General features: G+C 41.0%; 2 protein-coding genes across 3 annotated transcripts in view; both read right to left on the bottom strand.

The window, feature by feature from the left end:
* Window positions 1-6,069: 6,069 nt before the first annotated feature.
* The window catches only part of TLR2 (toll like receptor 2), a 15,861-nt gene continuing 776 nt past the window's right edge, over window positions 6,070-21,154 (bottom strand). Inside the window, exons 2-3 of one of the 2 annotated variants that reach the window (XM_007466720.1) lie at window positions 20,596-20,599; window positions 6,070-8,555 (exon numbers count right to left, since the gene is read on the bottom strand). In XM_007466720.1, the coding sequence (XP_007466782.1) occupies window positions 6,187-8,544 (2,358 nt within the window). In that variant the 5' untranslated portion in view covers window positions 8,545-8,555; window positions 20,596-20,599 and the 3' untranslated portion in view covers window positions 6,070-6,186. Of the gene's footprint in view, window positions 8,561-15,453; window positions 15,522-20,595; window positions 20,600-21,154 lie in introns of those variants that run through there. The other variant, XM_007466719.1, reaches the window with a different exon arrangement.
* Window positions 14,383-21,154, bottom strand: part of LOC103091428 (toll-like receptor 2) — a 12,066-nt gene continuing 5,294 nt past the window's right edge. Inside the window, 4 exon segments of the mRNA XM_082931395.1 lie at window positions 14,383-15,173; window positions 17,832-18,646; window positions 18,648-18,840; window positions 18,843-19,001. Of these exon segments, the coding sequence (XP_082787521.1) occupies window positions 14,383-15,173; window positions 17,832-18,646; window positions 18,648-18,840; window positions 18,843-19,001 (1,958 nt within the window).

Raw genomic sequence — 21,154 nt, 5'->3', positions numbered from 1 at the left:
ACTATTTTATCTTCCAGGTCACTTATCCGTTCTTCTGCCTCAGTTATTTTGCTATTGATCCCTTCTAGAGCATTTTAAATTTCTTTTATTGGGTTGTTCATCTCTGTTTGTTTGCTCTTTGGTTCTTCTAGGTCATTGTTAAACATTTCTTGTATTTCCAAGATTTTGGATCATCTTTACTATCATTATTCTGAACTCTTTTTCAGGTAGACTGCCTATTTCCTCTTCATTTGTTAGGTCTGGTGGGGTTTTGCCTTGCTCCTTCATCTGCTGTGTGGTTCTCTGTCTTCTCATTTTGCTTAACTTACTGTGTTTTGGGTCTCCTTTTCGCAGGCTGCAGGTTCATATTTTCTGTTATTTTTGGTGTCTGTCCCCAGTGGCTAAGGTTGGTTCAGTGGGTTGTCTAGGCTTCCTGGTGGAGGGCACTAGTGCCTGTGCTCTGGTGGATGAGGCTGGATCTTGCCTTTCTGGTGGGCAGGTCCACATCTGGTGGTGCGTTTTGTGGTGTCTGTGGCCTTATTATGATTTTAGGCAGCCTCTCTGCTAATGGATGGGTTTGTATTCCTCTTTTGCTAGTTGTTTGGCATATGGTGTCCAGCACTGGAGCTTGCTGGTCATTGAGTGGAGCTGGGTCTTGGCGTTGAGATGGAGATCTCTGGGAGATTTTCGCCGTTTGATATTACATGGAGCTGGGCAGTCTCTTGCGGACCAGTGTCCTGAACTTGGCTCTCCTACCTGAGAGGCACAGCCCTGATGCCTGGCTGGAGCACCGAGAGCCTGTCATCCACGTGGCTCAGAATAAAAGTGGGAAAAAAAGAAAGAACGAAAGAAAGAAGATAAAAAAATAAAATAAAATAAAGTTATTAAAATAAAAAATAATTTCTAAGAAAAAATATTTTTTAAGCAATAAAAAAAAGAAAAACAAAACAAGGACAGACAGAACCCTAGGACAAATGGTAAAAGCAAAGCTATACAGACAAAATCACACACAGAAGCATACACATACACACTCACAAAAAGAGAAAAAGGGGGAAAAATATATTTATCGTTGTTCCCGAAGTCCACCTACTCAATTTAGGATGATTCATTGTCTATTCAGGTATTCCACAGACGCAGGGTACATCAAATTGATCGTGGAGATTTAATCCACTGCTCCTGAGGCTGCTGAGAGAGATTTCCCTTTCTCTTCTTTGTTCGCACAGCTCCCGGGGTTCAGCTTTGGATTTGGACCTGCCTCTTAGTGTAGGTCGCATGAGGACGTCTGTTCTTCGCTCAGACAGGACGGGGTTAAAGGAGCAGCTGATTCAGGGACTCTGGCTCACTCAGGCCGTGGGGGAAGGAGGGGTACGGAATGCAGGGCTAGCCTGCGGCAGCAGAGCCCAGCATGACATTGCACCAGCCTGAGGTGCGCTGTTCATCCTCCCAGGAAGTTGTCCCTGGATCACGGGACCCTGGCAGTGGCGGGCTGCACAGGCTCCCAGGACAGGAGGTGTGGATAGTGACCGGACACACAGGCTTCTTGGTGGCTGCAGCAGCAGCCTTTGCGTCCCATGCCGGTCTCTGGGGTCCGCACTTTTAGCCGCGGCTCGCGCCCGTCTCTGGAGCTCCCTTAAGCGATGCTCTCAACACCCTCTCCTCGCGCACCAGGAAACAAAGAGGCAAGAAAATGTCTCTTGCCTCTTCCGCAGCTCCAGACTTTTTCCCGGACTCCCTCCCGGCTAGCCGTGGAGCGCTGACCCCTGCAGGCTGTGCTCACGCCGCCCACCCCAGTCCTCTACCGGCGTTCCTACCGAACCTTAATCCTACATTTAATATTGATATTCTTTTCTAATTTTAGAGATGACCCCAAGAATTTAGAGAACTGAATAACAACTGGCACTTTTTCTGTGTGGAAAGAATTTAGAGAGAAGCTGAGCAATGGAATAAACAAATAAAGTGGGCTTTGCATCCTTCCGATTACAATCGTTTTCTAATCATCGCATCTGACACATTTGGTACAACCTACTCTGGACATCCCACCTCTACTTTGGCTTACAGTGATCTCATCTGAGGCGTGTTTCAGAGGTTTGCAAAGTACTCCTCGCGTACAACATTGAGTTACAATAAGTACCTTCTTATCAGTTCAACCTCTTCAACGAAGTAGGCAGAGTTGTTAAATCTATGGTTTAAGGACAGAGTCTTTTCTGTTCTTTGTGCTTGTTACCACGTGGCAGCTTTGGCACCACAGAGCCCTTCTGTGTAGAGATCACTACTGAAGCCTCTAGCACCAGTGTGTTGCAGTCCACTCAATGGGCCAGAGCTACGCTGGGTTTCCTGGGGCTGCCCCATGCACTCAGCCCACACAAGGGCTGCACTAAAGGAAAGAGAAGCACTCTCTTCTTCTGTGCCACTCTGTTCACACACACACACACACACACGCACATGCACACACACACACACACACAGTCAATCCATGGCCATACTCTGCTTTTATTTTCTTCACAGCACTTCCTGAAATCATATCATAGACTCATTTGTTTACTGTTTGTCTTCACCTCCATGAAGACTGGGAATTTTATCTGTTTTGTTCCCTACTATCTCTCCAGCACTTGGAGCAGCACCTGGCACACAACAGGCACTCAATAAATATTTGCTGAACAAATGAATTAATCCAGCAAGAAAGAAAAAATTAACAGAATTGGGAAGACCAGTCAGAAAAAATTAACCCAAGAATATGTTGAACTCCCCCAAATTAATTCATTTTAAATTACTGGTCATTTGTTAAACAGCCAACACTGTCTACATCACACCAGACATCTATTCTGCAATACCTGAAGACATTACACTTGTATGAAGTAGAAAAGAAACAAATCTATTGTCAGAAACATTGGCGATGCATTGCAGCAACTTGGATGGATCTAGAAGTTATCATACGAAGTGAAGTCAGTCAGAAACAGAAAGACGAATACCACATGATATCACTTATATGTGGAATCTAAACTATAACACAAATGAACTTATCTATGAAACAGAAACAGACTCACAGACATAGAGAACTGACTTGTGGTTACCAGCGGGGAGGGGGAGTAGGGTCAGGTTGGATTAGAAGTTTGGGTGAGCAGATGCAAACTATTATATATAGAATGGATAAACAAGAAGATCCTACTGCACAGCACAGGGAACTATATTCAATATCCTGTGATAAACCATAATGGAAAAGAATATGAAAAAGAATGTATATATGTATAACTGAATCACTTTGCTGTACAGCAGAAATTAACTCAACATTGTAAATCAACTATACTTCAATAAATTTTTAAAAAATATCAGCAACGCACTTAATGCTATACAAAATTCCATTGTAGTTGTAATGACAATAACTCACATTAAGATTTTTCTGGTTGGTAATATTCCTTCTTGAAACTGCTCAGTGCTTCAGTATTACAACTGGCTCATCATCCAGATTATTAGAAGATTTAACTCTGCTTTATTTCTCTACTCAGCAAACATTTCAACAATTCAATATTTATTACATACCAGGCATGTGCAAGGATTAAAGAGATAAATCAAGATTTTTGAACTTACAGGCTACAGACAAATAAAAGACCTCACAGCTGGATAAAGCACCAACTAAAAATTAGTTTTTCTTTTGTAGCAGAGCCCTTAAATGCACCTCTGCTGTATTTGCCATCTGCCTTTTATGGAGAGCAGAGTGAAGACCCTTTAGGACTCTGGGCAAGTAAACCAGCATGTGTCTTCACGGAATTCTGAATGACCCCCAGAGTTCAGAAATGTTAGATAATTACTAAACAATATCAGAAAAAAATAAAGATGCTATTTCCTTTACACAGTTTAGGCATTTAAAATCTAATCTCAGGGGCTTCCTTGGTGGCGCAGTGGTTAAGAATCCGCTTGCCAATGCGGGGACACAGGTTCGAGCCCTGGTCCGGGAAGATCCCACATGCCGCGAAGCAACTAAGCCCGTGCGCCACAACTACTGAGCCTGCGCTCTAGAGCCCGTGAGCCACAACTACTGAGCTCACGCAACACGACTGCTGAAGCCCACGCGCCTAGAGCCCGTGCTCCACAAAAAGAAGCCACTGCAATGAGAAGCCCACGCACCACTGTGAAGAGTAGCCCCTGCTTGCTGCAACTAGAGAAAGCCCGCGCACAGCAATGAAGACCCAACGCAGCCAAAAAATAAATTAATTTTAGATGAATAAATTAATTAAATCTAGTCTCGGTTTTGTGAAGTAATATGTATATACTACCCAGTTACCAGTGGTTATCTCAAGGTAAAGGGATAAGAGCTGCTTCTTAATTTCTTTTATATGCTTTTGTTTCTTGTCCAAATTTTCTACAATTTAACATTTGCAATGAGAAAAATAGATTATTTTTAAAATATTATTTTAAATCTATCAATTAACTATGAAGCTTTTCTATGGCTGTTTAAATTATTGAAATTAAATCTACAGGTCAAGTCCACGTTAAATTTGTCTGGTTCTCATGACAATTAACATTGTGCTTAATGTAGGAAGGAAATAGAGGACTAAAGCAAAAAGTACATTTTGTGTTTGGTTTCTGTGGCATCTCAAGTCTCCTTCTCCTGAACTTGTCTATTTTTTTCTTAGGCTGGGTACTCCATTACACTCTCCCAGGAGTTTGTGTGAGATAGAAGAACCCACTGTTTGGGTTTCCCAAGGACTAAAGCCTGTCCTGCACTTAATGAACTTATTTCTTTGGGATAACTTTCTGCAAACGACAGAAAATATACCCTAGATCCCTGCTAGTACTCATAACACAAAAACATTCATTTACAAACCATAATATATAAGAGGAATTCCTTCTTGGAAAATAATAATAATAGCTAACACCTACCACAGGCACCTGTCACCCTGTGCGAGTACCCCATGGTACCCATTCTCATAGGGTTGGTCCTCATCCAGGGGCACATGCCAGTGCTTTACTGATATTACTGCACATTGACATCTACATCAGACCCTGTGATGTATTTTTTATTATCCCTATCTTAAGAACAGGAAAATATTTGGGATCAGATTGAGTTGCCCAAAGATACATGCATACTAACCCAGGTCCTTCTGATTCCAGACCCCAACTAACCACACAGACCCAGTTCTGGCTGAGGACTGAGCAAGGTCACTTCCTTTCACATGTGGTTCCCAGCTTAAGGAGTGAGTTGCATGAAGTCCATAAAAAGCTCCTCACTTTTAAATTTAATGTATTCACTTAATGCCTTATTATCTAGATTCTAAAAATTAACATATGGAAGTAGTATCTATCCTTTAGATTATTGTGTATCAAATATTTCTGAGTCATTGTGAGGAACCTCTAGGTCTATACTTGCTTAAAAATCTATTTAGCTCATACGTACTTTCATAATGTTTCAAAAAGAGAAAAAATCAGAAACAAGACTTTTCAAAGAAGGAAAAAGCAACATGATGCAAGGGAAGCCGACTAGAAGACGGAGCTGAAAGCAGAGTAACCAGACACTAATTAGAACTTCACACATAGTTAAAGGCTGAAGATCTGAGTCAGGGATATAGGGGGATTCTTTCAAATCCTTCAAAACTGAGTATTTATTTCATTAGTTTCATTTTCATAGAAATACATAATTTACTGCATCTTGGGTTATATACCCTCTCTCAGGTAACTATGGCTGGAGAAACTTATCAAATACCGAGAGAGACAGATCCAGTTCATATCAAAATATACCTTCTAGGTTTCTTTGTATCCTGTGAAGCTTAATGGGGACACACAGCACTTTTTTTCTAAGAACAGCAGTAACATTTTGCCTTGCTGCTCTTGAGAGCAGTCAGGCACAGAAGGGACAGCTGGGGGGATGGAGAACGACCTCTACAGACATGGATGAGTCTCCTGGCAGAAAGCTGACGGACACAGTCATTTGAAATCTTCTGCTCATGTCTGCTGTTTCCTAATGAACTAAGTCAATTGGTACAGATAATTCAGATATCAATAATGCAGTGAGATCATGATTATCTCATAGGATAAAGAAAAGCCCAGAACCATGTTTTTCCAATCTGGTAGCAGTTTTTGAACAGTTTTAGTTGTTTCAGTAAGCAAGTCCTCATTCATATAGTTTACATACAATTGGGTCAGAATGGACTTAGTTATAACTAGTGATAGAAAGACCACCACCAGACCAAGACTGACTCTTAATGAAGGATCCTAGGACTTTATTGCAGCTCTCAAATTTAACCAAAACCCTTCCTGCTGCATCTCATCAGCAGGCCACTCCAAGTAGGTCTTGGTGTTCATGATCTTCCGCAGCTTACAGAAGCGATGGGGGATGGCCTTTTTCTCAATGGGCTCCAGCAGAATGAGAATGGCAGCATCGTCGTTCTCATCAAAGAGACGAAAATGGGAGAAGTCCAGCTCGTACTTGCACCACTCACTCTTCACAAAGTTCTCAGAAAGCACAAAGATGGTTTTGTGGCTCTTTTCAATGGAGTCAATGATATTGTCGATAATCCACTTGCCAGGAATGAAGTCCCGCTTGTGAAGACACAACTTAAAGGGAGGTCTGAAGTGCTCCAGCTCCTGGACCATGAGGTTCTCCACCCAGTAGGAATCCTGTTCACTGTAGGACACAAAGGCGTCATAGCAGATGTCCCTGCGGGGAGCCTTCCTGGGCTTCCTCTTGGCCTGGAGCCAGGCCCACATCATCTTCATGTACCACAGTCCGTGGAAACGGTGGCACAGAACTCCCACGAGCAGGAGCGACAGGAAAAGGGCACAGCACACGGCAGACACCACGGCTGCCCTGTGGCATTCAGAAGGCGAGAGCCGGGTGTCCCGAACCCGCTGGCCCCGCACGGGGGATGGAGAGTCACACAGGTATTCTTCTGGCCAGTCGATCAGGACCTGGGCCAGGTCCTGCTGCCCCTGTGTGAAAGACAGGAAGTCACAGGAGCAAACGAAGCTGTTGCCACCAGCTTCCAAAGTCTTCAGTTTTTTAAAAGAATCAAGTTGCTCCTTAGAGAAAGTATTTATTGTATTTCTGCTGATTCTCATAACTAATAACACAGGTAACAAGGAGGCATCGGGTAGAGTCTTCAACTTATTTCTGGAAATATAAAGTTCATTGAGTTTTGGCAAAATCAAAGAAAATGAATCGAGATTGTTATTGCTAATATCTAAAATTTCCAGTGTCTGTGGAATGCAACGGGTTAAACTTTGTATTCTTGTGCTGGATAAGTTCAAATATTTCATTTTTCCTGGCCACTGACATGTTTCAGGCATTGAATGAAAATTATTCTTACTGATATCAAGGTTAGTCAGGTTTTTCAGAGTAAGCAAAATTTCTCCAGTTTTTTCTAATGATTTCAAACGATTCTGCCTTAAAACTAAGGTTTTTAGGAAGGGCCAGGCATGCTCACAGGCTGAGTTTTTCAAGGTTTCTTCAGACATTAAGTTTTCACTGAGATCCAAATATTCTAATGATTTTAAATGTTGTGAAAGTAAACAAGGAACCAGAAAAACCTTACTGTTTTCTATTGTGATTCTTTTAACTTTTCCTGTGAGTGAATATATATTACTCAGATCATGATATAAGAAAAACTGTGGAATATGCAACTTCCGTATTGTTAATGTCTCCACATCACCTAGGTATTTAATTGTCTCCAGAGTCAATGTCCCAAAATCACCAACTCCATCATGGGTACAGTCATCAAACTCTACTTCTAAGACTCCAGAAACATAATTAAACAGTTTCACAACTTCAGTAAAACTTTCGTCAGTGATTTGCACATTTCTAAATGTAAACTTTTTAATCGATGTATTCGTTTCATTGATGGATACTTCTGAAAAATGAAAAGTGTTCAAATTAGTATCTCTCAGTTCTAAATGTTCTAAGGAACTTAAAATATCTACAAAAATCTCCAACAGTAAAACAGGCTGCTTCAGATGAAGAATCAGATGGCTGATGTTCTGGATTGACTTTAAACTCTTTGGCGCATATGTCTGCAGATTTGGAGCATTAATCTCAAGTTTCTCAAGAAGAGTTAGCCCAGCGAAATCCTTTTCCTGAATCTCAGTGAAGCTGTTACTATTTCCTACTTTCAGGATTTGCAGATTTGGGAGATGAGAAAAAAGAGATCTTTCCCCGAGTGTTTTGTATAAATTTCCCAGTAAGTTTAAGAATTTTAAGGCAGAAAGGGATCTGAACCAGGAGGATGAGAAGTAAGATAAACGATTATAGGATAAGTCCAAATATTCAAGACTCCTCAGCGAAAAAAAAGCATCTTCCTCCACTGTGTGAATTTCATTGGCCCCCAGCCTCAGAGTCCTGAGGTTCACACACCTCCGCAGGTCGCTGTTGCTGACATAGGTGATTTCGTTGCTGGACAGGTCAAGGCTTTTCACAGCTCCCGTGAGCCCTGAGGGGATGGAGTTTAAAGATCTGGAGCGGCCATCGCAGACACCAGTGGGGTCACAAGACAGAGAAGAAGCCTGATCAGAGGCTCCTTCCTTGGGGAAGCTGATTACAGACCCCAAGACCCACACTGTCCACAAAGCAGGTGGCATTGTCCAGTGATCTCACCTACAAAGAAAAGAGGTTCAAATGAGTGATTGTGCTTGACGGCATAGCTTAATTCCAGTTCTTGAGAAACGTTTTGTAAGATGTAGCATGTGCGTACACACACACACACACACACACACACACACACACACACACACCCCAAGACATAACTGACAGGGAAATGGAATGTATGAATAAGGATAAAAAAATGAATTCCCTGACACATCCAGCAACAGATCGCCACTGAACAATGACTTTTAAAGGCACAGTACCATCTAGGAATATGCAGCAGGACCAAACGTGGGTTGAAAGATGAAAGTAAATGAATGATGGAGGATGAAAAAGCAAGCAGTTTAAGGGCTAGGCTTAACCATATGGATTTACAACCTCGTATTTGTATACTTCAGATCGTATATTGGAGCATGCCCCTTGCCTGTCCTGATGCCCCCATGAGTTAGAGATCTCACAGTGCCAAACCACAGCTCTCCTTGAACAACTTTCACTGAATACAGCTCCAGGAGGAGCATGCTCTTTAACCAAAAGAAAAAGGTCCCATGCTTGTCAACCTGTCTTGCACTTGGCACTAGCAGGTGCAAGGGGTGCTGAGAACCCCAGGCAGAGCAAGGTGTTTTGTTGGGCGGAGGGACAATCAGACCATCAAAACCTTCTCATCTGCAGTGAACTAAGTGCAGGAAGCAGTGTTTGACTCAGCACATCTTTCAAAAGATCATTTTGGGGAAACAATCAACAGTATTACCTTTGCCAGTACTCACGTGTCCATCTAAGGGTCAGTCTGTTTCAGGGCTCTCTAATCTAATCCAATGTCTATTTGTCTATCCTTGTACCGGTAACACACTATATTAAATATATGACATATCTTCATATCCAGGAGAGCAAGGCCTTCCTCCCTGTTCTTCTTTAAGTGAGTCTTGGTGCTTTGCATATTCTTATAAATTACAGAATCAGCTTATCAGTTTCAAAAACAAAACCCACTGATTTTTTAAAAATAAATTTGTTTATTTTATTTATTTTATTTTTGGCTGCGTTGGTGCACGTGGGCTTTCTCTAGTTGTGGTGAGCAGGGGCTAGTTTTCCCTGCAGTGCACAGGCTTCTCATTGCAGTGGCTTCTCTTGTTGTGGAGCACCGGCTCTAGGCACGAGGGCTTCAGTAGTTGTGACACTTGGGCTCAGTAATTGTGGCTCACGGGCTTAGTTGCTCCGCGGCATGTGGGATCTTCCTGGACCAGGGCTTGAACCCGTGTTCCCTGCATTGGCAGACAGATTCTTAACCACTGAGCCACCAGGGAAGCCCAAACCCATTGATTTTAATCGGCAATGCCATGACTCTATAGATATTTTGAAATTATTGACATCACTACAATATTGAATCTTTCGATCCATGAGCATGATGTATCTTTCCATTTATTTGGTCTTCATTACCACAATAATGTCTTATGATTTTCTACACAGAGGTCTTGAGCATATTTTGTGAGGTTTATTTCTAGGTATCTGATACTTTTGAAGTTTTGAAAATAGTATTACTTACTTATATGTGGCATATACCTATATATACAGAGAGAGAAATTCAATTAAGTTTTACATATCTACCATGCATTGAGCAACCTTGCAAAACTAATTCAGCAATTTCACAGTTTGTAGATTCCTTTTAATTTTCTACATACACAATCATATCATCCAGGTATAATGATGGTTTTATTTACTTTTTCCGATCCTTATACCTTTACTTCATTGTCTTGATTAGTGAATGTTGAATTTTATCAAAAATTTTTTTTCTTCCTGTAAATATTGAGATAAGAACATTTCCTCCTTCACTTTGTTAATAAATATTGGTGACTACAGTGGATAAATGTGTTAAAGCAACCTTGCATTTTTAGAATAAACCCACATTTGTCTGGATGCATTATCATTTTTATATATTGCTGGATTTTATTTATAATATTTTGTTTAGAATTTTTGAATCTATATTCAGAAGTAAAATTGCCTACAAATTTCTTTCTCCTAATGTCCTCATACAGATTCTGTTGTTGTTTGTTTTTGTTAAATACATTAATTTAACAGCTACAGAATGATTCAGATTTTCTTTTTATTCTTTTGTCAGTTGTGTTTTTCAAAGAATTTATCATTTTCTTCCAAATTTTCAAATTTACTGACATAGTTGCTTGCATCCTCTTATTGTTTTAATGTCTGCAGGACCTCTAGTCTATCCCTTAGATGATATTTGTGCCTGCTTTCTTTCTGAATTGTCTTGCCAGAGGTTTATCGTTTTTATTAGCATTTTTTAAAATTTATTTATTTTATCCATTTATTTTTGGCTGTATTGGGTCCTTGTTGCTACAGGCGAGCTTTCTCTAGTTGCAGCGAGCAGGGGCTACTCTTCGTTGCGATGCACGGGCTTCTCATTGCAGTGACTTCTCTTCTCTAGGCACGCGAGCTTCAGTAGTTGTGGCGAATGGCCTTCAGTAGTTGCGGCACACGGGCTTCAGTAGTTGCAGCGCACAGGCTTAGTTGCTCCATGGCATGTGGGAGGGATCTTCCTGGACCAGGGATCAAACCTGTGTCCCCTGCATTGGCAGCCAGATTCTCAACCACTGCACCACTGGGTAAGTCCTATCAGCATTTTTGAATAACCAACTTCTCACTCTATAGAGCCTCTATTATTTTCTATTTCATTAATTTCTACTCATATTACTATTTACTTCCTTCTGCTTTCTCTAGACTTATTTTACCATTCTCATTCTAATTTCCTGAGATAGACGCTTCCTCATTAATTTTCAGCCATTCTTCATTTCTAATATGTCCATTTCAGGGCATGAATTTTCATCTAAACACTAGTTTAGCTGTATTGTCCATGTCTCTCTTCTGTTCTTTCCATACTTCTGTCTCTTCAAGTTTCAATCTAGGTATTTTCTTCTGATCTATTTTCTAGTTTATTTTCCTTTCTTCAGCTATGTTTAATTTACTGTTAAATCCATCCACTGCTTTTAAATTTTTTTATTATTACAGTTTTCATCTATATAATTTCTATTTGGTTCCTTTCCACTTCTGTTATGTCATTTTTATAGTTTCAAATTCTCTGCCAAATTTTTCAGTTTTGTCTTTTATTGCGTTGAACACAGTAAACACCGTCTGACAGGCTGCAGAGCACTTTTGACAGCCTTAGAAAGCAGGGAGTTAAATGTTAAGGTCTGGGGCAGTCATGGATGGGATAGATAAGGCTGAACTAGAGGAAGATAAGTCCTCACAGGTTGCATCACAGCTTTGATTTATCTGGATGGCTCAGGCAGCCTTGATCTCTGAATATGGACTAAGATTATTTCTGGAACGCTAGTGCTCATGGGTACCTACAGAAGCAAAGGAAAATTTTCTCCAGAATAAGAAAACATCATCCTAGCCCTTAGATTTCTTTCTAGAAACAATTTTTCAAATAGAATGTCCAGTAAAACATGAAAAACAACTGGGCACTAACAAAAGCAAGGTGATAAGCATGAGAAAAGCAGAAACAGAAGACAACAGAAACTAACCCATAGAGGCTGCAGATCTAGCATTGTCCCCGCCTCTAAAACTGACAGGGTTAAGATGAAATGGCTATTACTATTTGGCACTATGTCTATTCCATTGTCTTTCTGCTTAATCGGTTGTTGAAAAAAAAATCCTCTTAGTATAATTGTACTGGAGAACCAAAATTTACCTGATTTTTTCCACTTTGTAACATATTGCACAAATCTTTAAAAATCTATACCAATTTTTGGCTAAAATTTAAGGTCATATACGTTCACTTTTTATTTTTCCCGGCTTTTTCTCTTAAGAGCAGAGATCTTGGGCTATTTCATATACATATTATATGATACCTATTACATGGTCGGTTTTCAACAAATAATAATTATTGATGATGCTAAAACTACAGTTAACAACTTGACACTTTAGGTCAGAATTACTTGTCTCTCCTCCCATTTCCCCAATACACTACAGGAGGGGGCAGAGAACTCCTCAATGTAAGACACTGAGAAAGGGAAGGGTGATGGCTCAAGTTAGATGGAGTGAAGTCAGATCTAATAAAGGCTGTGGATCTGCACAAAGTATAAAAATCATCTGCTTAAAGAATTCAGAAAGTTGCCAGAGTGGTGAGGAATTATTAGTCCAAGACTCGGGATAGGATGGAAGTCTGAGGAGTAAGCCTGGTGTTAGAGGCGACTTAGCTGAGAGGAAGTTGAAGCCCTGTGGCTCAGAGTGAAACCAGGAACAGATGCCCACTTTAGGGCGAGGGCTGAGATGCCTGGGTGAAGCCAGACTAGAGAAGGACTCATGGCCCAGTGCATGGTAGTGAAGTGACAGTGGGCTCTCCATACGGCCAAGCGCAGAGAAAAGGCTATGCCATATGTGAACAGGGGCCTCAAAAATCTCTGCCCTCTGACCCAGGGTCTCCACCTGGCTAAAAGCTAGTCTCCTAGAAATCTCCCATAAGAAATCAAAACCCAGGCCTGCCACATATGCTGGTGTGGATCCAAATATTAAAAGATATAATAACTAAGAATTTTTCAGAACTGAAGAAAAACATAAATTTACAAATTATAAATGCATATTGAATCCCAAAGAATAGAAATTCCTCATCTAGCCCCAAAACAATGGAATAATAGCCTCAAAGGGCTGAGAAAACATACCTGTTAGTCTAGACATCTATACCCATTTAAATAATCATCCAAGAGTAAAGATAAGACATTTTCAGACATTTGTAGACCTTCACTGAAAGAAGTACCCAAAAACATATGTTCTTCAACACATGGAAAATAAACCAGGTAAGAGTAGGCAACAGGAAGCAACAAGTGGATTTTTTTAGTGTAACGATAGATAAGAAAGACAGCACTCAGAAACTCAGACATGGGTTTCCTGCATGAGGAAAAAGTAATGTAAATTTTAAATGACATTGTGGAGATAAAAAAAAAATTTTTTTTTGACAAGCAAACCTATTTGGGAGGAGTAAATACAACTTAGATTTACTAAAATATCTTTATGAGGTCACACCCAAAGTGCCACATACAATAAATTATGCTCAATCACTGAAATCAAAACAAGATATTTAACCAACCAAGCCAAATTCTTAAGTAAAGCAATGAAAAAAAAAAAAAACTGATGGCTTAGAAACTTCCCAAACATGTTGTCAACTTCAGGTAATTTTCATAAAATTGATACATTATAAAAAGTTTAAAGAAGACACAAAGGTTCTCTGCTTAGAACAGGAAGAAGAAGAAACTTAAAATATTGGTGAATAAGTCATTTTCAAATAATCAGGTCAGGATATTTGCCTTTTTCTTTTCTTTCCTTTTTTTTTTTTTTTTTTTTTTTTTTTTTTTTTTTTTTTTTTTTTGGTGTCTACTTTCAAGTCAGCCATCCTATCTCCCAGTTGCTTGCTGGTAAAGATCTGAGTTAGTAACAGTGCAGACAAGACCTTCTGCAAGATTACAAGCATCTCACGCGGCTGAATTGTTTACACCCTGAACAATTTCTCTCTCTCTCCCAGCCCTTTTTTTTCTTTTTTCAAACAGGAAAAACACTATCCTGGCTGACATCCAAGTTCCGAACACAAGTTGTCATTTATAGACGTTGACGAAGTTTTAATGGCGTGAAGCCCCCCGGAGCAGACACCAGGCTCGGGGTTGGGGTGCGAGAGTCCTAGGCAGATCCGAGTCCTGACCCTGTCCCATTGCTGAGCCCTGGTGGCCGAAATCCCACCTTTGGAAGTTGGGTCCCAACGGTAAGCAGTGAGCGCAGACGCACCGCCAGCAGGACGCACCTATGCAACCTTGAAAGCCTCTATCTGAACCTCGTCACCGCCGCTCCGAGTGACGGGGGCAGGGGCGACCGGGGCTCCCTGAGCCGCCGGCGAGAGGGCTGCCCTTCGGGAACCGGAGCCACCGGCCACCCCGCCTCCCGGAACGCGGCCGCCCGCAGCGCGGAGCCCGCGGAAGCTCCCCACGGCGCCCCATCGGAAGCTGGATGGCCCCGCCACGGCCCGCGGGCACCGGGACGCCAAGGGCTGGGCGAACCTCAGCCGCACCCTCGTCCCTTTCCGTGAGGTCCCCGCTTCTCTCACCTCGGCGGGGCGGGTGTCCACATTCCCGTGCGGGGCCTAGCAGACGGGGCTGCAGGAGCGTCGACGGCCTCGGGGCAGGGGGCTCCCCCCTTCCCCGGGCCCGTGCCGCACGACTGGGGTCCCGGGTGCCGCCGACTGGGAGGCGCGGATGCCCGGCGCCCGCGTCCGCGCCTCGGCCACCCTGGGACCCTGCCCGCCCGGTCCGGGAAGGGCTGCGGAGCAAGGAAGCCTGCCGAGCGTATTTTTGGGCCCGATGTATCAGGAGACTGCGCAGCTGCCGCCAGGCCGCGCCTTCTGCCGCCTCCGGCCCGGACCTGCCCGCGCCCCGGAAGAGTGCGCGGGGACGCTGCGTGTGGCCGGCGCCCCCTTCTCCAGGGTGCGGTGACCACCCGTTCCGCGGAGCGCGCCTGGCACCTGTGGCCTGGGGCCAGCCGCCGCTTCCCTTTCCGCGGGCTCCGTCGGGTGACCGTGACCCAGGTGCTACCCCACCGCCGCCTGGTGCCCGGCTCGGGTCGGAGGCGGGCGCTGGGGCCAGGGTGTGCGGAGGTGCTTAAGGCCTCCGCGTGGGATTCCCCCAGCACAGAGTTAGATTTCGAAACCAACGAGAAGGCTTATTACCCAACCACTATTTTCTTGAAGCCTCGGGCACCCAAAGCCTCTTATTGCCCTGAAACACGCCGTCTCCATTCTTCTGAGTCCTTGGTCGCCCAAATTCAGGCTCACGAATCATGCCTCTCATCCACCTCCCACGCCCACCACGACCTTTTAAACACAATTTCCCGGTCAGTATATCTCCAGGGTCCACTTCCACCCGCAAGTCTATTCTCTCGTGCATTAGAATAACTCACCAGTCACTATCCAAAGCAACGCAGCAAGATTTTGCCTGAAGAGCAGATAAGGACAGCCCAGATTTTTTTAAAATTTCAATCTTGTGGCGGTCCCCTGGTGGTGCGCTGACTTTCCCTAGCACCCACCTCCCATCCCTGCTCTTACCGTGAAAAGATGTGGGCTCCCCCTTATGTCTAAGATTTTGAACCTAAGTCCTTCCCTTGCGCATTTCCATCCTTGTTTCTCAAAGTGGGTAATTCCCAAACGAACAGTCTTAGATTGGCTTTCTTCATTGCCACAGAAACTAGTGAGACATGTTTGTAAGGGAAACTAGCTACCTTTTCAAAATTAAGCTGCCTTAATATTCATAAACTATATTTTATTTTCATAATTACATTTGACCTTCCCAAATTGAGATTGGAGGCTGAAGAAGCATTCTAGTTCCTCTTTGACACAGGAGGAAATGCCATGCAAATTCTAAGTGGCAGAATTGAGATTTGAAACCAGAATTTTACCCTAAACCCAGGGTTCTTTCTGTTACCCTATTTCACATGCCTAGTCTTCATCAAAGGCTCCAGCCTTAGGCAAACTTAATCTATAGACATGAATGTGAACTTGAGGGGATGGAGTCTGTTTTTCTATACAGTTTACTGATTACCATGGGGACATTTCTCTGCATCCCTGACCATCCAGGCTCTCCAGCTGTCTGAAACACTTTCTTCCTATTACTTCAAAATCTCCCCCTGTCTTCCTCATGATTTCTCAAGTGTGTCCTTCAGAAAACTTCTTTCCAATTTTTTGCCCTGAAACTGAAAACCTCTGTTCTTTCTCTATATATCTTTTCTAGTTGAGCTGCCTAGATTGACTGATGTTATTGCTTTGTAATCCCAAAGTTGATTAGAATTTTCTGACAAAGTTAAGTAGAAATTATGTATTTACCCACAACTTACTACCAGTGTCATCTACATGCAGTGAATTTTTCTCTACACTCTCAGCAAAGCTATTAGCACCTTCTACTCAGGCACATCCTCATACGTGTTCAGTTCTTGACGTTTTCAAAGCACTTTCACATAAATCTTTTCACCTGAGTCTTATAATAACACGTGAAATAAATAGTTCTGATATTATTACACCTTCAGTTCAAGTGATTAAAGAACTTGCCTCAAGTCATATGGCTCAGAGCCAAGTGGCAAATCCCAGGTTAGACTCCAAAATGCCTTAGCTTCTTTTTAGTATAAGACCTCCTCTAACTGCCTACACAACTTATTTTTTTTTAAGTTAGAAAATGAACACAATATGAAAAGATAATTCGGTAAAAAGTAACTTTCATGGTATCTATTTTTTGAGAATCTGACTGAAATTCTAAAATGAAGTTATCAAAAAACACTGTCTTGTTCACATAAAATATTTTGTAATAGAGAAAATAATAAATATATCCGTCAAAAATCATTTAATGAAAATCTGCTGTAATCCTTGCACTAATACACAGATCGTTGTACACAAATGCTCATTCTTCAAAATTTTTCTACTTTGAAGAGATTTCAATAACATCTGTAACTTTTGAAGAATACTATTCATTAGTGCCTATGCAAAATGATAATAGTAAAACTCTGAATCAACATAGAGCTGAGTTTTGAAACCTGAGAATATTTCATTGTATAGATAATTTTCTTGTAAAAACTAGAATTGTTCTTCAACTGAAACCCTTCCTGCTCTTTCACATAAATCTTTTCACCTGAGTCTTATAATAACACGTGAAATAAATAGTTCTGATATTATTACACCTTCAGTTCAAGTGATTAAAGAACTTGCCTCAAGTCATATGGCTCAGAGCCAAGTGGCAAATCCCAGGTTAGACTCCAAAATGCCTTAGCTTCTTTTTAGTATAAGACCTCCTCTAACTGCCTACACAACTTATTTTTTTTTAAGTTAGAAAATGAACACAATATGAAAAGATAATTCGGTAAAAAGTAACTTTCATGGTATCTATTTTTTGAGAATCTGACTGAAATTCTAAAATGAAGTTATCAAAAAACACTGTCTTGTTCACATAAAATATTTTGTAATAGAGAAAATAATAAATATATCCGTCAAAAATCATTTAATGAAAATCTGCTGTAATCCTTGCACTAATACACAGATCGTTGTACACAAATGCTCATTCTTCAAAATTTTTCTACTTTGAAGAGATTTCAATAACATCTGTAACTTTTGAAGAATACTATTCATTAGTGCCTATGCAAAATGATAATAGTAAAACTCTGAATCAACATAGAGCTGAGTTTTGAAACCTGAGAATATTTCATTGTATAGATAATTTTCTTGTAAAAACTAGAATTGTTCTTCAACTGAAACCCTTCCTGCTGGGGATGGCCTTTTTCTCAATGGGCTCCAGCAGAATGAGAATGGCAGCATCGTCGTTCTCATCAAAGAGACGAAAATGGGAGAAGTCCAGCTCGTACTTGCACCACTCACTCTTCACAAAGTTCTCAGAAAGCACAAAGATGGTTTTGTGGCTCTTTTCAATGGAGTCAATGATATTGTCGATAATCCACTTGCCAGGAATGAAGTCCCGCTTGTGAAGACACAACTTAAAGGGAGGTCTGAAGTGCTCCAGCTCCTGGACCATGAGGTTCTCCACCCAGTAGGAATCCTGTTCACTGTAGGACACAAAGGCGTCATAGCAGATGTCCCTGCGGGGAGCCTTCCTGGGCTTCCTCTTGGCCTGGAGCCAGGCCCACATCATCTTCATGTACCACAGTCCGTGGAAACGGTGGCACAGAACTCCCACGAGCAGGAGCGACAGGAAAAGGGCACAGCACACGGCAGACACCACGGCTGCCCTGTGGCATTCAGAAGGCGAGAGCCGGGTGTCCCGAACCCGCTGGCCCCGCACGGGGGATGGAGAGTCACACAGGTATTCTTCTGGCCAGTCGATCAGGACCTGGGCCAGGTCCTGCTGCCCCTGTGTGAAAGACAGGAAGTCACAGGAGCAAACGAAGCTGTTGCCACCAGCTTCCAAAGTCTTCAGTTTTTGAAAAGAATCAAATTGCTCCTTAGAGAAAGTTTTATTTTCTTGCTTACTTTCCAAGAAGAAGGAAGTACCTGGGAGCATCTTCGACATGTACCTGAAAATGTAAAGTTCTTTAAGATGTGACAAAATAAAAGACTATATTGCTAACATCTAATATGCCTAGTGTCTGGGAAACATTGAGTGTTAGATTATATAGTTTGACACTGGATAAATTCAAGTATGTTACCTTTTCTGGCCACTGATAAGAGTTAAGTAAAGAACCAAGTGTACCCTGACAAAGATCAATGTTAGTCAGGTTTTTCTAGAGAAAGCAACATTGTCCCGAGTTTATAGATTATTTTGTCTTAAAATCAAAGTATGTAGGGAGAACCTTTGAACTGACTGCTTCAGTTATTCTCCAACCATCAAATATTCACTGAGATCCGAGTATCCTGTGGATTTTAAATATTGAGAAGGGAGATATGGTATTAAGCAAGTTTTGGCAGTTTCAACTGTGAATATCTTTAGTTAACATAAAAGCATGTTTTTAAAGTTCTGTCATTGTGGAAAATTCTCATAGCTAAGCTCTGCTGTTATTACAGTTTCTGTGGGGCCTGGTCTGCTCATGGAATCGCAGCCATCCCATTTTCCATTTTCCAGAAGTACAGTCTTCCAGTTCTATATTCAATAACTGATTTTCAAATCTTACTGTTTAATTACTTCAACTTGTTTTACTATTAGTTTTTTCACTGTGGGCCTGAGTGTAAGAGTGTCTTCTGTTACTTGTGATCTCATATGAAGAGCAGTATTTCTGAGTTCTAAATATTTTTGGAAACTTGAAAGATTGACAAAACCTTTCAGAGTGAAATTGACCTCTTTATGTGTGGTCAAAAGGTACAAATTTCCAGTTATTAGATATATACTTCTGGGAATGTAATGTACAGCATGGTGACTATAGTTGGTAATACTGTTTTAGTAATACTGTTATTATACCTTCAAAAGTTGCTAAGAGTAGATCTTAAAAGTTCTCATCACCAGAAAAAAATAGTAACTATGTGAAATGATGGATTTTAACTAAACTTATTGTGATGATTATTTCACACTATATATACATATATCAAATCATTATGTTATACATCTTAAACTAATACAATACTACATGTCAATCATATCTCAATAAAACTCGGGCAGGGGGTACACATTGAGATACCACTACATGCCCACTAGAAAGGCTAAAATGAAAGACTGACAATACCGACAATACCGAGGATGTAGAACAACTGAAACTCTCATACATTGCTGCTGGCAATGCAAAACGATACACCCACTTTGGGAAAGTTTGACAGTTTCTTATCAAATTAAATATGCACTTAATGATGCAACAATCTCAATCCTAGGTAATTACCCACGAGAAATGAAAAAATAAGTCCACACAAAAGCATGTACTTTATTCAGAGCTAGAAATGACCCAAATATCTATCATCTCATGAACAGATAAAGAAATCGTTCTATGTGTATACGATAGAATACCACTCAACAATAAAAAGGCAGAGCTGCTGAAATATGCAAGAATATGGATGATCTGAAAAGAATTATACTAAGTGAAAGAAGTCAGACACAAACAAATACATACTATAGAATTCATTTAAATGAATTCTACACAATTCATTTAGATTTAAATTCTACACAAAGCAAAACTATGACAGAAAGCAGGGGTATCAGGGAGCCGGGTTGGGGAGGGGATTGATTGCATAGAGGCATATGGGGACTTTGGGGGATGATAGAAACGTTCTGTATCATGATTGCCATGGTGGTTACATGACTGTATCTCTTTGTCAAGCTCATCAAACTGTACTTTTTATATTGATAAATTTTATTATATATAAATTATCTCAATAAAACCGACTTTAAAACATCCTCTTCTCTCCAAGAGCAAAGGATGGATATATCAGGCCTCCAAAATACAGAAGCTAACCTTTTGCTTGCCTTTTAGAGAAGAAAGGAGAAAACACCTGATTTCTCTAGCAGGTCATCCTGCCTTGCTTATAAAATGTCTCCTTTTACTTTAATAAGTTTACATTAATTTCTCTCGCAACAAAAAGAAACCTGACTAAGATATTTCCTGATGGAAAGAAAATTGTTTCTTAAGTAACTCAGGAAGTCCAAACTACCTAGAAATATAATACCATAAAATCTTCTAATATCATATTCAGATGGTTTTATCTCTTCTGGAATGCTCATTTTCAGCTTTCCGCCTTGCAATACCACTCCATGTGTAATCAGAGCGATTCATCACGCAAATTTTACAAAGTCCATTCCAGGACTAAACTCATCAGACCATAATGACTCCAGGAATTAAGATATTCCTAGTAAGAATGGTCTAAATGTTCATTTTTTAAAAAAGAAAGGAAGAAAGAAAGAAAGAAGAAACAAAGACCAATAAAATCTCTTAGAGTAAAATTGACTGCTTCATCTGTCAGCCCCAGTGACTGATCTTCTGCATTGATTTCAGACTTCTTGGTACCTAACTCCAAGGACTGGAAGCATCAAACTTAAGTTAATTCAGAACAGAAAGTCCATAAAAGTCTTTTTTTTTTTTTAATTTAGGGAATCTGAATATTTCAGGAATCTAAAACTTGGGAAAATGAAAAAAGAGAGGGAAAGA

The sequence above is a fragment of the Lipotes vexillifer genome, unplaced genomic scaffold, assembly GCF_000442215.2.
Source record: "Lipotes vexillifer unplaced genomic scaffold, Lipotes_vexillifer_v1.1 scaffold498, whole genome shotgun sequence".
Classification (NCBI taxonomy): Eukaryota; Metazoa; Chordata; class Mammalia; order Artiodactyla; family Lipotidae; genus Lipotes; species Lipotes vexillifer.
This window is presented reverse-complemented; position numbering and strand designations above follow the sequence as displayed.